General features: G+C 51.2%; 1 protein-coding gene across 2 annotated transcripts; it reads left to right on the top strand.

The window, feature by feature from the left end:
- The first annotated feature begins 631 nt into the window (after window positions 1-631).
- On the top strand, window positions 632-13,024 carry Cgref1 (cell growth regulator with EF-hand domain 1). 2 transcript variants are annotated; one of them, XM_006995538.4, is made up of 6 exons: window positions 632-796; window positions 10,150-10,252; window positions 11,566-11,631; window positions 11,726-11,796; window positions 11,893-12,014; window positions 12,175-13,024. In XM_006995538.4, exons 2-6 carry the CDS (start codon window positions 10,167-10,169, stop codon window positions 12,676-12,678), a joined length of 849 nt encoding a protein of 282 aa, XP_006995600.1. In that variant the 5' UTR covers window positions 632-796; window positions 10,150-10,166; the 3' UTR covers window positions 12,679-13,024. The 2 variants fall into 2 exon arrangements, with proteins under 2 accessions (XP_006995600.1, XP_042123039.1); XM_042267105.1 differs by having other exon boundaries at window positions 690-796; window positions 10,156-10,252.
- The last annotated feature ends 23 nt before the right edge of the window (window positions 13,025-13,047 follow it).

The following is a 13,047-nucleotide window of genomic DNA, read 5'->3' as shown; positions in this document are numbered from 1 at the left end:
TAACGCCCATACTGTCACGCTCCTAGACGATTGGCCGAGGACTGGCCACACTGCTCTTTCCAGGGAAGGCCGCCATCACACATACTAACAGTAAGTCATAGTCTACTCAGTCACCAACGAGTTTCTCAGATAAAGCCGGTGGCACCCACCCATAATCCTAGTTAAAGGCGTTTTAAATAAACACAGCCTGGTGTCTGTCCAGTTGTGTCTATTTCTCTCTCACAACACCCTCTGCCTCACCATTGTATCTGTGTCTATCTTACACACATGCACATTAGTCTCACGACTCTGTGACTCTCACACACAAACCAGCCTCACCCCTCTGACTCCATCTCTTGAAAACATGTCTCATATATATCCTATGCCTCACCAGCCGCCCACACAAAACATCCTCACAAATCTTTTCTAGTCTGTCATGCACACATACTCCGCCTCGCCGGTCTGTCACACTCAAAAAAAAAAAAAAAACGCAAACCAATCTGCCTCCATCTGGATCCCAGTGACAGGCACCGAGGACCCCATCCATCGTCCTCCGCAAGACCCGCAGGGAACAAGGCCAGGTGGAGGCGCTGCAAGACAGGTCTGGGCAGGGCGGGGCGGTGACCCTCCCGTGGCTGTCGCTCGCCCCGGACTCTGCCCGGGCTTGGGCGGTGGCTGCAGCCGGGAGGGCGACGTGGAAAGGCCACGTGGAGCCGCCCGGGGGAGGGCCGGCTGCGGGCAGCCAGGCAAGGGCGCCACGGTGCCTATAGCGCGCACGAAGCCGGAGCCCCAGTCGCGCGCAGCGCCACCGCAGCAGGTGGGTCGGACTCGGGCAGGGGCAGGGGCCCAGCGGGCGGCCGGGGTACCGGGCTCCTTGGGGGTGAGGGCGGAGACCTTCTGCCTGCGGTCAGGATGCCGAGAGCGCCGTCCTCCGCATCCCTTGCGGCTTGGACTCGGCTGGGGGAGGTGGCCCTGGCCTCTAAGTACCATTGGGGAAGAGGTCATCCCCGAGAGCAGGTAGAGGAAGGGTGCAAAGCGCCCCCCAAAGCCCTCTGGGTTTAATGGCAAGTCCAACAGCCCTGGCGGTAGGGGTTCATCCTCATTCAGTAGATGGAGATGATTGAAAGGACGCTGGCCGTCGTCATCCAACTGTAGGTGGCTGGTCTCCGTGTAGTTCAGGTGGGAGCCCCTTGGGCTGCATAGCCGCAGTCATTCGGGGCTCCCCATCCTTAGACCCAGACACGAAGGGGCTAAATCAAGGAAGATGACTAGATTCACATAACTTGCTCAGAAATGACATGGATGCCCTTCATGGTGCCAGCTCCTGTCCTGGAAAGGTTCAAGAGAGGCATTATGGCTATTTGACAAGGATATTGTAAAAGAAATGCATCCATGAGATGGGAAACCGTACGAGCTAAGGCTCCAAAGACCCCCCAGCCACATGGAGGCGCATCTGCCGACCTTAGCTTAAAACTATACTATCTCATTGTATCCCCCTCTGAAGTCACTATGAAACTTTCTCATCTTAATCATGAAGACCCCAGAGCTAAGAGAGGTTAAGACGCCCGCCTGGACCACGCAACAGTGCAGAGGCAGGATCTGACCAAAGGTCCAACCTCAAGGCCAAAGTCTCCTCCTGTGAGCTGGGGCAAAGGCTTAAAGAAATTGGAGGCAGAAGGTTGTTGTGTGTGTGTGTGTGGCTGTGTGTGTGTGTGTGTGTGTGTGTGTGTGTGTGTGTGTGTGACTTGAATAGCTTCACTGAATTATATCACAACTTAACTAGCAGTTACGGTGGCTCTCGGGTGTTTATTAGGGTAGTTACGTTTATACATGCTATAATTATAGGAAATGGCCAGGATCATTTTTTTTTATTTTACAAGCAATTGTTCAATGATCACTCTATTTCTGTTACTTACAAGAGCTCTTACAAGGGCTTACAACTGTGTGAGTATGAGCAAGCCATACCACATCACCCTCATTACACCTCACATGAAATGTGGTCCTGATTCTCTTGAACAGTGGCTGGAAACATCAAGAGAACAGCAGACTCAAAGCCTGCCTGCAGCGCTCTTAACTCTTGGGGTAGACTGCAACAAAGTGGGAAAATTATCAGGAGGGTCCAGGTCGAAGGTGGAACAGGTTTGGATGACGAGAACACTAAAACGAGAAAATAAGAAAATCTAGTATGCCGTTGTTTGAAGCACTGCTCGCTCTAACAGAGCACTGGAGGGGAGGTAAAGAGGACATGATACCTGAACAGCCAAGTGAGGACTCTGGACTGTGAGATAAACAAGGAGCCATTGAAGGTCTTGGGGTTGGAATTGCCAGGTGTGGTGGTGCACACCAGTTATCCCAGTGCTTGGATCAGGAGTTCAGGGTTATCCTCAGCTACATGCTGAGTGGCAGGCCAGCCTGGGAAATGTGAGACCATGAGGGATTATTTAAATTAATTGATTATTTGAAATAGGGTCTCTCTGTAGCCCTAGATGTCCTGGAACACAGTCTGTAGACCAGGCTGGCCTGGAACTCACAGAGTTCCGCCTGCCTCTGCCTCTAAAGCAGTGTGATTAAGGGTGTGTGTCAACACCCCTGGCCTGTATTGTTTTTCTCTTACGTGTATGGGTGTTTGGCCTGCATGTATGTTTGTGTACCACTGTGTGCAGTGCCCTCAGGGGAGACAGGCGGACGGAAGAGGGCTCAGGCCCTCTGGAACTGGTTACAGATAGTTACTAGCTAACATATGGGTGCTGGGAACTGAACCAGCGCTCTTAACACCTGAGCCATCTTTCCAGCCCCCCCCCCCCCCCGCCCCTTTTTTAAAGTTTTGAATGGACCAGCAAAATGGATTGAAATGCTTGCTAGCAAGCCTGAGGACCTGAGTTCAAACCCCCTACTCCACAAGGTGGCAGGAGAGAGCCAATTCCCCAGAGCTGTCTTCTGACCGCCACAGGCGCACCCTGGCACACACAGGCCTACACTCATTCAGAGTAATAAAATAAACAATAAAAAATGTTTTTGGAGCAATGGCGGTCTAGTAAAGGGAGACTTATCTGATGTGGGTGTAAAGACGGTACCACAGGCTGGGACAACAGTAACAGTGTGTGAGAAGGAGTTCACTGTCCACTTGCCATTCTCGGCAATCCCATGAAAGTGGCTCTTGGTTCCGTCCTCTACACACACTAAGTAGTTCCATATGTAAGGGACTCACAGGACAGAGGAGAGGACAGGGACGCTGATGGACATGGGGAGGGCTCAGAATCAGCACGTGATTTACAGAGCCCGGTGCAAAAGTAGTTGAGACTTTCCGGACAGCTACAGCAGACAGACAGCTGTCTGTGTGGCCAAGTAGGTCCCACACCTAAGAAGCCAGCTCTTACAGGGCTGGGGTTTGGATTATCATGATTACTTAACAAGCCACTCCAAAACTTAAATGGTTTGGATTTGAAGACAGAGGAGAGCCCCCGAGTCCTTCAGAATCCCTCCAGGTCTTCAGAAGGGGCTCCATCCGTGGCAGGTGCTTGCAGATGGTCTCAAGCTTCCCAGCAGTAGGCATGCTGCTTGGACAGTTGGAGTCGAAAGCAGCTCCAGCACTTGGCTTGCTCCTAGGCAGACTCGATCATCACAACGATGCTTCAGGACCAGCTAGGCTATGGGAATCCTCTGCAGGTTAAAAAGCAGTCTACAACAGCCAGATATGGGGGCACGCTCGCTCCTGTAATCAGCACTTGGCAGGAGGCTACGTGGGGAGACTCTGTATCATAAAAACAGCTAGAGCTAGGTGTGGTGGTGCATGACTATAATCTCTGTTCTTGGGAAACTGAGACAGGAGGATTTCACTGAATTTAAGGCAAGTCTGAGCTATATGAGTTCAAAGCCCACCTGGATTGCATGTCGAGACCTTGCTTCATCAAACCAACCGACCAAAACAACTTAGTAGCTTCAGATGATAACTTTACTCGGCATGCCATCTAGGCGAGGCAGTGGAGACCAGCTTTCTTCTGTTCATGCTGTTGGCTAGGCCAGCTGGAAGGCTCACAATTGGATATGGAAGGTTCATTCTCTGACTTGTCTAGCCGAGAGGTAGCTGGGCCCCAAGAACTTTATTCCTATGTAGTCTTTTGGGGGTTCGCGGGGGAGACAGAGAGGGGCAGAGACACTGCCTGGACCTGACAGTCTTTTCAGTTTTCTTAGTCACTTGGAAGCCAGTCACTAAGTCCAAACGTATAAAAGAGGTGAACTCGACTCCAGGTTTAGGGGTAAGGGAAGTAAAAACAAATTTAATACATGGACCAGTAAGATGGATAGTAAGGGTGTTCTGATCCCCAGGACCTACACCATGGAAAAAGAGAAACAACTCCTGAAAGTTGTTCTCTGACCTCCACATGTACACTGGCACACATGTCCACAGACAGACAGACAGACAGACACACACACACACACACACACACACGAAGAAAAAAAAATAAGAAAGGTAATTTTTAAATTAAAAAGAAAAAAAACGTAGGCATGTTTTTGGGGTCCCTGCAGTCAGCCTAATGAATGAATGGATTAGTGGGTGGAGGGGGGTTCCTGCTGGGCCCAAACTGCCACCACTAGGGTTTGTCTTTGGAGTTCAAACATCCTCTTCTAAAAAGCAACCTTAGTGGGCGACAACAGATTCACTCCAGCTCTGAGGGGCTGAAATGACGTGAGTCTCTCCCGCAGCCCGGATGCTGCCAGGGAACGGATGGGGAGGAGAAAGTAAATTTGAAGGACTCAGGTGGGAAGCCAGGGGGGAAAGTGTGTGGGAAGGACTTCAGAGCAGCCAGGACAACTTGTGGAAGGAAGAGACCTCCTCTCATTAGCCTACATCGCAGATGGAGACCGGAGAGAGGGAGAGCACACAGCCGGCGCAAGGCAGAGCCTTCGGTTAGGACCCTTACGCTCCGTGTTCGAACACTGGGTTAGACCTCCTTCTCCTAGCAATTCCGTATGTCTGTGTCCCTCCCTCCCTCCCTCGCTGTCAGGATCTCATTACATTGCCTAGGCTGTCCTCGAACTCGTGACTGTTGTAACTCAGCCTCCCAGGCAGCTGTGACTGTAGCTATGTGTGGCACTCACTTCTGCTCATCTGTTCATTGTTTAAACATGTGTGTCTTTTCCTGATTATGTAATTTTGGAAGCCTTAAGGAGGAAAAGAAATAGTTTGGTCTTATACCTCCAACTTACTGATAAGAGAGTACCTCGTCTATAAGAAGGAACTTGAGAAACAGTAAAGAAACTGGCTGGGGAAATGACTCAATAGTTAAGAGCACCTGTTGTGGCCCTTGCAGAGGACCCAGGTTCGGTTCTCAGCATCTACATGATTGACTCACAACCTTCCGTAATTCCAGTTCTAAGGGATCTGATGCCCTCTTCTGATCTCTTTGGGCACCAGGCACTCACATGGTACACATGCATACATGCACACAAAACACTCATATTCATACATACATACATACACACATACATACATCTAATACATATTTTAAAACTAAATACTCTGACAGTGCACTTCAGCCTGAAGACTTGGACTTGACCTCCCAGCACTGAAAAAACGAAGAAATGCACAGCCAGACACCATGACACACATCTGTAATCCCATACTTGGGAGGCAGAGGCCGGGGAATGAAGGGCGGGCGACATGGGCTACTTAGGGAAAACGTGTGTTTGTGTTCTACACATTGCCCAGTTGCCTTCCTCGGATACTGGCCCGCCTGGTGTGACTGTGTGACTTGGCTTCCCATGTGGGTTAGCTTTCCACTGCCGTAATGAACATCTGAGACAGTCAACTTACAAAGCAAAAAGGCTTACTTTTATCTTAGTTTTGGAGGCTTGGGCTCAGGGTTGGTGGGCCTGGTTGCTCCTGTACCTGTGGTAAGGCAGCACATCGCGGCTGGGCTTGGGGACAGAGCTGGTCACCTTATGGCTAGGACAGGAAAGGGGAGGCAGACAAGGCTGGGGTCCTCTAATCCCCTTCTATGGCACCCCCGGAGAGATCTCCCATTAGATGATTTTTCCCCTTTTCTCCCCCTCTTTGTCTCTCTCTCTCTGTCTCTCTGTCTCTCTCTCCCTTCCCCTCCCCTGTGATGTATGCCTGTGTAGCCGATCATGTGGATATGTGCACATGTGAGTGTGGGTGTACACACATGTTTGCGTATGTGGGTGTGGAGGCCAGAGGTGGACACTGGGTATATTCCTCAATCACTCTCTCTTAATTTTTGAGACGGAGTCTTGCTTAACCTTGGCCTCACTAATCGGCTAAACTGGCTGAGCTCCAGAGACCCACCTGTCTCTACCCACCCCCCTTCAGCCTCTCCTTTACAAGTCGGCTGGAGAGGGGGTCTCCAGCCTTCATGCTGGCCTCGCAAGCACTTTGTGAACAGAGCCGTCTTCCTAGCCCAGGATCAATCTCTTAAAGGTTCTCCGCCTTCCCAGTGTGCCAAGCTGGGAATCACACCTTCACCTCTCATACAGGGGCCGTTAGAGGACAATGCAGAGCCAAGTCCCCTGCCGCACCATGGTGTCCTCTTTCTTATCCAGGCCAGGGGCCACACATCTTGGCATTCTCCTGCTGACGTCTCTGGCAGCTGGCTCTCTCAACCACTATGCACCCCTTCTTTTCACATTGGAGACTGGACCCCCGCTGGCCCATCTTTATTCCAGAGACTTTGCACACAAAGAGCCTTTAAGATTGCCTTCTAGTTCCTGAGTCATCCATCGCTACCTGCCACACAGGTCTCTGGGCCAGGGCCAAAGGAAACAAGGCACCAACCTGCAGAGCTTGGATTTCCACTTAGCACCTTAGGGTTTCTGTTGACATGTCTGCCTTCCACATCCGTGTGAGGCCTCCAGGCGGCCTCCAAACTAACTGCTGTCACTCAGTTCTTTGAACTTCTGTGACTGCAGAAATCTAGACCTTGGAAATTCTCAAATCTGCCCCCCCCCCTTTTTTTTTTTTTTTTTTTTTGGTTTGGTTTTTCGAGACAGCGTTTCTCTGTGTAGCTTTGCGCCTTTCCTGGAACTCACTTGGTAATTCAGGCTGGCCTCGAACTCACAGAGATCCACCTGGCTCTGCCTCCCAAGTGCTGGGATTAAAGGCGTGCGCCACCACCGCCCGGCTCATCCCCGCCCCCCTTTTTTTTTTATCTTAAATTTGATGTTTAGGGAGCTGGAAAGATGGCTCGGCAGTTAAGAACTCTGCTCTTCCGGAGGACCCAGGTTCAATTCGTAACACCCACGTGGTGGCTCACAACCATCCGTAACTCGGGTCACAGGGGATCTGATGCCATCTTCTGGCTTCTGCAGGCATGAGGCACACATGTGGTACACAGACATACATGCAGACAAGACATCTACATGCATAAAATACATAAATTCTAAATTTTAATTACAAATCGGCAAGTTTAGACCTTTATCTTTTATTGTTATTGCTTTTGTTGGTGGTGATGATTTTTATAGGACAGGGTCTCACTTTGTTAGCCCTGGCTGGCCTGGAACCATCAGAAGCCCTAAAGCTGGAGTTCCAGCCGGTTGTGGGCTGCTTGACATGGATGCTGGGAACCGAACTCAGGTCCTCTGGAAGAGCTGCTCTTCGCCACTGGGCCGTCTTCCCATCTCCTTTTGTTCACCTGTACTGAGTGTAGTTATTTGGAATCCCAGCTTGATGTATGGGGTCTCCCCTGAGTCTGTTCACAGTAGGCCAGCCCAAGCTTTATCTCTGGTCTCCTCTGCTGCACACAGCTCTCAGACGGATGGGCAGCTCTAGTTCACATGGGTTGGGTTTGACAGACACTCCTGATGAGGTGGATGTCAAACTCACCCCGCCCCCCCCATTACTGGTTTCACAGTGCTTTGGTATACTGAGAATTTCTTGCCACTCGATGCTCCCGGGGGAACACTTTCTACTTGTATCCAGCCTTGTAGCTACTGTCCTTGGGACATCTGCTAACACACTCTCAGGTGTGGAAGTCTAGCTCACACTGTCACAGAGCTGTGTCCCTTTGAGGGTTTAATATTAATATAGAGAGCTCAGTTCTAGGTGCCTACCTTAAATGACCACGAGACCCTGTCATCTCTCCCTGGTACAACTAGAACCCAAGGCTCCACAGTCACAGCTAATGCTATAAATACCTTTCAGGCAGTGGTGGCTTCGACATCCCTTTGGCCACTGGGGCTTATAGAGATCAGCAAGCTCTATGTACTCCCTGGAGCGGTCAGCAGCCATCATATGTGTAGACACATGAATACGGCATTGAGGGTGGGGTGGGGGGCGTGGGGTGGAGAGATTGGTCAAACACAGACATGAGCACCCGAGTTCAATCTTCAGCACCCACGTAAATAGCCAGGCTCAGAGATGGGAGGGGTTCACTCAGGTTCAGTGCCTGCTGAGGACCTGAGTTCAGAACCCCTAGAATTCCTGTGAAAACAGTAGTGTGTGCCTGTAACCCCAGTGCCGTCTGTCTGTCTGTCTCTGTGTGTGTGTGGGGGGGGGGGGGGTTAGAAACAGGCCAATCCTTGAGCTTCTTGGGCAGCCAGTTTAGCTGAAGTGATCAGCTTGAAGTTCAGTGAGAGACTCTGTCTCAAAAAAGGAAAGTGGTTTGGGCAGCTAAACGATATTTACTGTGCAAGCCTGGGAACCCGACTTTAATTCCTGGAATCTGTGAAAATTCGGACTTCATAAGGTTTTCCTCTGACTCCCACACCTACACCTCGGCACACAAGCCCACCTCCACATCACTCCCAACAATGGTGTATTTTTAAATTAATTCACGTTTCTTGTGATCAAGGATAGTGATCAAAGAAAGATATTTGACATTAACTTCTGACCCCCACATGCATGTACACAACTATATTAACAGGTCTATACATTGCGCGCACGCGTACACACACACACACACACACACACACACACACACACGCACGCACATGCACGCATGCATGCACATAAAGGAAAAATGAGCACAGGGCCTGTGCTGTGACGGCTCCATCTTTTCTGGGCTTCCATTCTTGGTCTTCTTACTCAAGGCAGCTCAAAATGGTAAATGTTATACTTGTCTCCCTGTGAGCCGGGTGCTTGCCAGCTCCACCTCTCAGCTCTTAGGGACTTAATGCCCATCCTGGACATGGTTCTAGACCTTGTTAGGATCATGGACCTCTTAGAGAACCTGCTGAAAGCTACAGAATGTCCTTTAGTAAAATCTAGTGCTTGCCTGAGTTTTAGGTTCTGTGGACGAGAGGTCCTGACCATCAAACATCTGATTATTTTTCTGCACAGAGATGGTTTTTCTGGGGGGATGTCTCAGCTTGGATGGGCGTCTGCCTCCTTGGAAACTCACATTATATGTACACATCCCTAGGATGAACCAGAAAGCTTTATGTTTTGTGTTTCCAATAGACTCATTTTATATTTGACCATTTCCATATAATCAAGTCTGTGTAATGTAGAGACAGCCAGGCTGACTTTGAACTCACAATCCTCCTGTCTAAGACTCCTGAGCACTTGTGTTTTTTGAGACAGGGTTTCTTTGTGTAGCCTTGGTTGTCCTAGAACTAGCTCTGTAGACCAAGCTGGCCTCAAACTCACAGAGATCCTCCTGCCTCTGTCTCCCAAGTGCTAGGATTAAAGGGGTGTGCTACTACCGCCCAGCGAGTGCTAGGATTATGAGCATTCACCACCACACCAAGTCTCAGTAGGTTTTTCGTAAGTACAGACTATCAGTCCATCTCCCTCTTTGTCTCTCTGTATAGTTTTGGTCTTTGGTGATCCCAGCATTCCTAATCTATCCTTTTCCCATCTGTAAATGAAGTGGCCCACTCCACAGCAGACACATTTAAGCAGCACTGTAAGCAGGGCCAATGGGACACAGGGAGGAGACCTCACACCCAGAGCTACCTCCCACAGCACATCTCTGCTTTTATGCACTTAAATACTGGAGTAGGATTTATATATTTTCCTATAATTGGGACTTAGGTTGAGCAAAGTTCGATGGGAGGTTGCTGATGTGCATGCATGGTCCTCTTTGGGCAGACGTCCCTTTTCCTACACCACGTGTTCCCACATGCAAGGAAAGAAGTCACTTCTTTCTGAGCCATCTGACCCCCAACACTGCAGCAGACACCCCTCTCCTGACTCTCTGATTCTGTTCCTAGCTCCAGTCTCCAGAAGGATGTTCCAGTGTCGGATGCAAGTGTTAATGCTGCCACTGTTGCTGCTACCTTTGGGTCACGCTGCTCCCAAGGATGGAGCTGCAAGGTGAGAGGATTAGGAGGATAAGTCCCTGGGCTGGGGCAGGGAGAATCTCTGGGAAGACGTCAGGACCCCTCTGAGGAGCGGGGAGCCTCCTTCATTGCTGGGTTGAGCACCCCAACTTCCTGCCTCGTGATAATCAGAATGTCACAAGTAGAGACGTAGTGTGCGTGCTTGGAGACCCCTTTGCAGCCAAGAGTTCAGCCGCAGTCCTGTGAAAAGCAGCAGGAGGAGGCTAGAAGCTGGGACAGGGGCTGTGATCTGTGAATCAAGACCTGACGCTGGGAATACCAAGGAAATGGGGATCATTAGCTAACGTTTCTGACTTTGCTAGAACTGCTTTCTTCAGTTTGTGCAGGAGGATCATGGGTATGAGGGGCCAGCGGTGCTGGAACAGCCTTGGAGGGCTGGCGACAGTGACCTAAGTGACTGCAGCAAGCTGTCAGGTCTGCTATTCCAGGCTGCTGTGGGCAAACAGTAGCCGCATGCAGAATACACTCTGAGACCCTGGGCAGACTTAAAGTCCAGGCTGACATCTATGCCCTCTGCTTCAAAAGGGAGAGGCAGTGATGTGTCCTGGGGCAGACTGGGTCTGTGGAAACCTGGGCATCGCTACTAGCCTTAGCTTGCGGTCTGCTCCTTGGATCCTGCTCCTTGGATCCTGGCATTGAAGAAACAAGACAACAATAAGCCACTGTGTCTTTGTTTGTTTGTTTGTTTTTCGAGACAGGGTTTCTCTGTGTAGCTTTGAGCCTTTCCTGGATCGCGCTCTGTAGACCAGGCTGGCCTCGAACTCACAGAGATCCGCCTGCCTCTGCCTCCCGAGTGCTGGCATTAAAGGCGAGCGCCACTGCCGCCCGGCTTCACTAGACCATCTTATTGGGCCTCCACTGTGTGTCTAGTATGGTGGCCTCAATCTCACCAGGAATTTTCTCCTCTCTTTTCAATTTTGTATTTATTTACATGTACGTGTCCGTGTGTGCAAGAGTGTGGAGGTGCTTGCAGAATCTAGAAGAAAGGGTTAGGTCCCCTGAAGTTGAAGTTCCAGGTAGCTGTGAGCCACCCAATATGGGTACTGGGTGAACTCAGGGCCTCTGGGAGAGCAGCAAATACTGTTACCCACCGAGCCATCTCGCCATTGGGTTTTCTAGAGTTAACTAAGGCACCCGAGCTGCAAAAACAGTCTTAGGAGGTAGGGTTCTTTTTCCAGTGACATCTGAAGAGCTTTGCCCCCACAGCCTTTTCTGGGCATTTGGGTCCGTTGGGTCTGTGGAAATCTAAGCTAGGCCTTGGGCTGAGACTTCTCTTCCCTGTTCTAGGCTGGACCCTGAGGTGCCACAGCAGCTCACGCCCAACCCGTTCCAGCCAGGCCCCGAGCAGCTCCAGTGAGTAAGCTGAAGGCTTTCAGTAGGTACTAACTGGTCAAGTCTTGGGGTCACAGACGGGACTCTCCTGACGGATCTGCCGCTTTCTCAACAGACGTCTGCAGAATTACCTCAAGGGGCTGAAGAAGATGGAAGAGGACCCAGAGCACATGGACCGGGAGCAAGGTGAGGCTCTGGGAGGCTCGTGGGGGACAGAGCCGGGGCTGAGTGCCCGCTGCCCTGTGGGTTCCCGCCTTCTCTAACCCAGCTTTTCTCCCCCAGTCCTGCTCTACCTCTTTGCTCTCCATGACTACGACCAGAATGGACAGCTGGATGGCCTGGAGCTGTTGTCCATGCTGACGGCGGCTCTGGCTCCCGGAGCCGCACACTTTCCCATCAACCCGGTAGGCACTGCCGGACGCTGTTAGACTAGCGCCTCGGAGCTCTGGTCCTTTGGTAGACTCCCTGAAAAAGGAAGCTCAGACCCCATGCAGCAGGGACGAGGCTGTCGGGGGAGGGGGCTGGGTTCCTGGCAATACCTAAGGTAACTAACTGTTCCCACAGGTGATCCTGACGGTAGACCAGGTGCTTGAGACCCAGGACCTGGATGGAGATGGACTCATTTCTCCCGCAGAGCTTGTCAACTTCCCAGGAGAGGCCCCCAAGCACCCGGAGTCCCTCCCCGCGGCGCTCCGGGAGCCACAACCTGCTGGAAGGCAGCTGCGTTTAGCTAACAATCCATTGCCACCAGACACCCAGGGATCCCCGGAGACTGGAGAAGAGTCTAGGGACCAGGCAGAGGCCAAAAGGGAGCCTTTGGAGCTTATACAGGAGGCTGGACATCAGGCAGGGTCTCAAGTAGATACCCTCAGTCCTGCAGGGGAGGCTGGGAGACAGGCAGAGGCTGAAGGAGATGTCCCCGGTCCCAGAGAGGATGCTGAGGGCCAGGTGGAGAGCAGGAACAGTGAAGGGGAAGCCAAAGAGCCGCAAGTGGAGACGCTAGATACCATAAACACTCCAAACGAGGTTGAGGCTCACAGCATTCAAATGGAGAACGATGAGATATAGGCCCGACGGCACGGGCTCGCATCCCTTCAAATCTCAGTGCGGAGCAGAAACATGAAGGGCCCAGAGCCACCTCTGACAGGGGTGTGGTGGCACAAGCCAGTAATCCTAGGACTTAGAAGACTATAGCAGAAGGATTGAGAGCTCCAGGCTAGCCCAGGCTATATAGCTAGTTTGAGGCCAGGCTGGGCTACTTAGTAAGACCCTGTCTTGATGAGGGAACAAAAAGCACTCCTATTTCCTTTCTGGCCTCAGGAGGAAGCAGGACTTCCTGAGCCGCTCAGGGAGACCCCAAGCTGAGAGGCAGCTTTCAGGCCCCCAACAACCAATAAAGAACAGAATGAATTCATCTCCACAGCTCCTTCCCCTCAG

Source organism: Peromyscus maniculatus, chromosome 22, assembly GCF_049852395.1.
Source record: "Peromyscus maniculatus bairdii isolate BWxNUB_F1_BW_parent chromosome 22, HU_Pman_BW_mat_3.1, whole genome shotgun sequence".
NCBI classification, from domain to species: Eukaryota; Metazoa; Chordata; class Mammalia; order Rodentia; family Cricetidae; genus Peromyscus; species Peromyscus maniculatus.
Note: the sequence above shows the minus strand (reverse complement) of the source record. Positions and strands in the feature narration are given on the sequence as shown.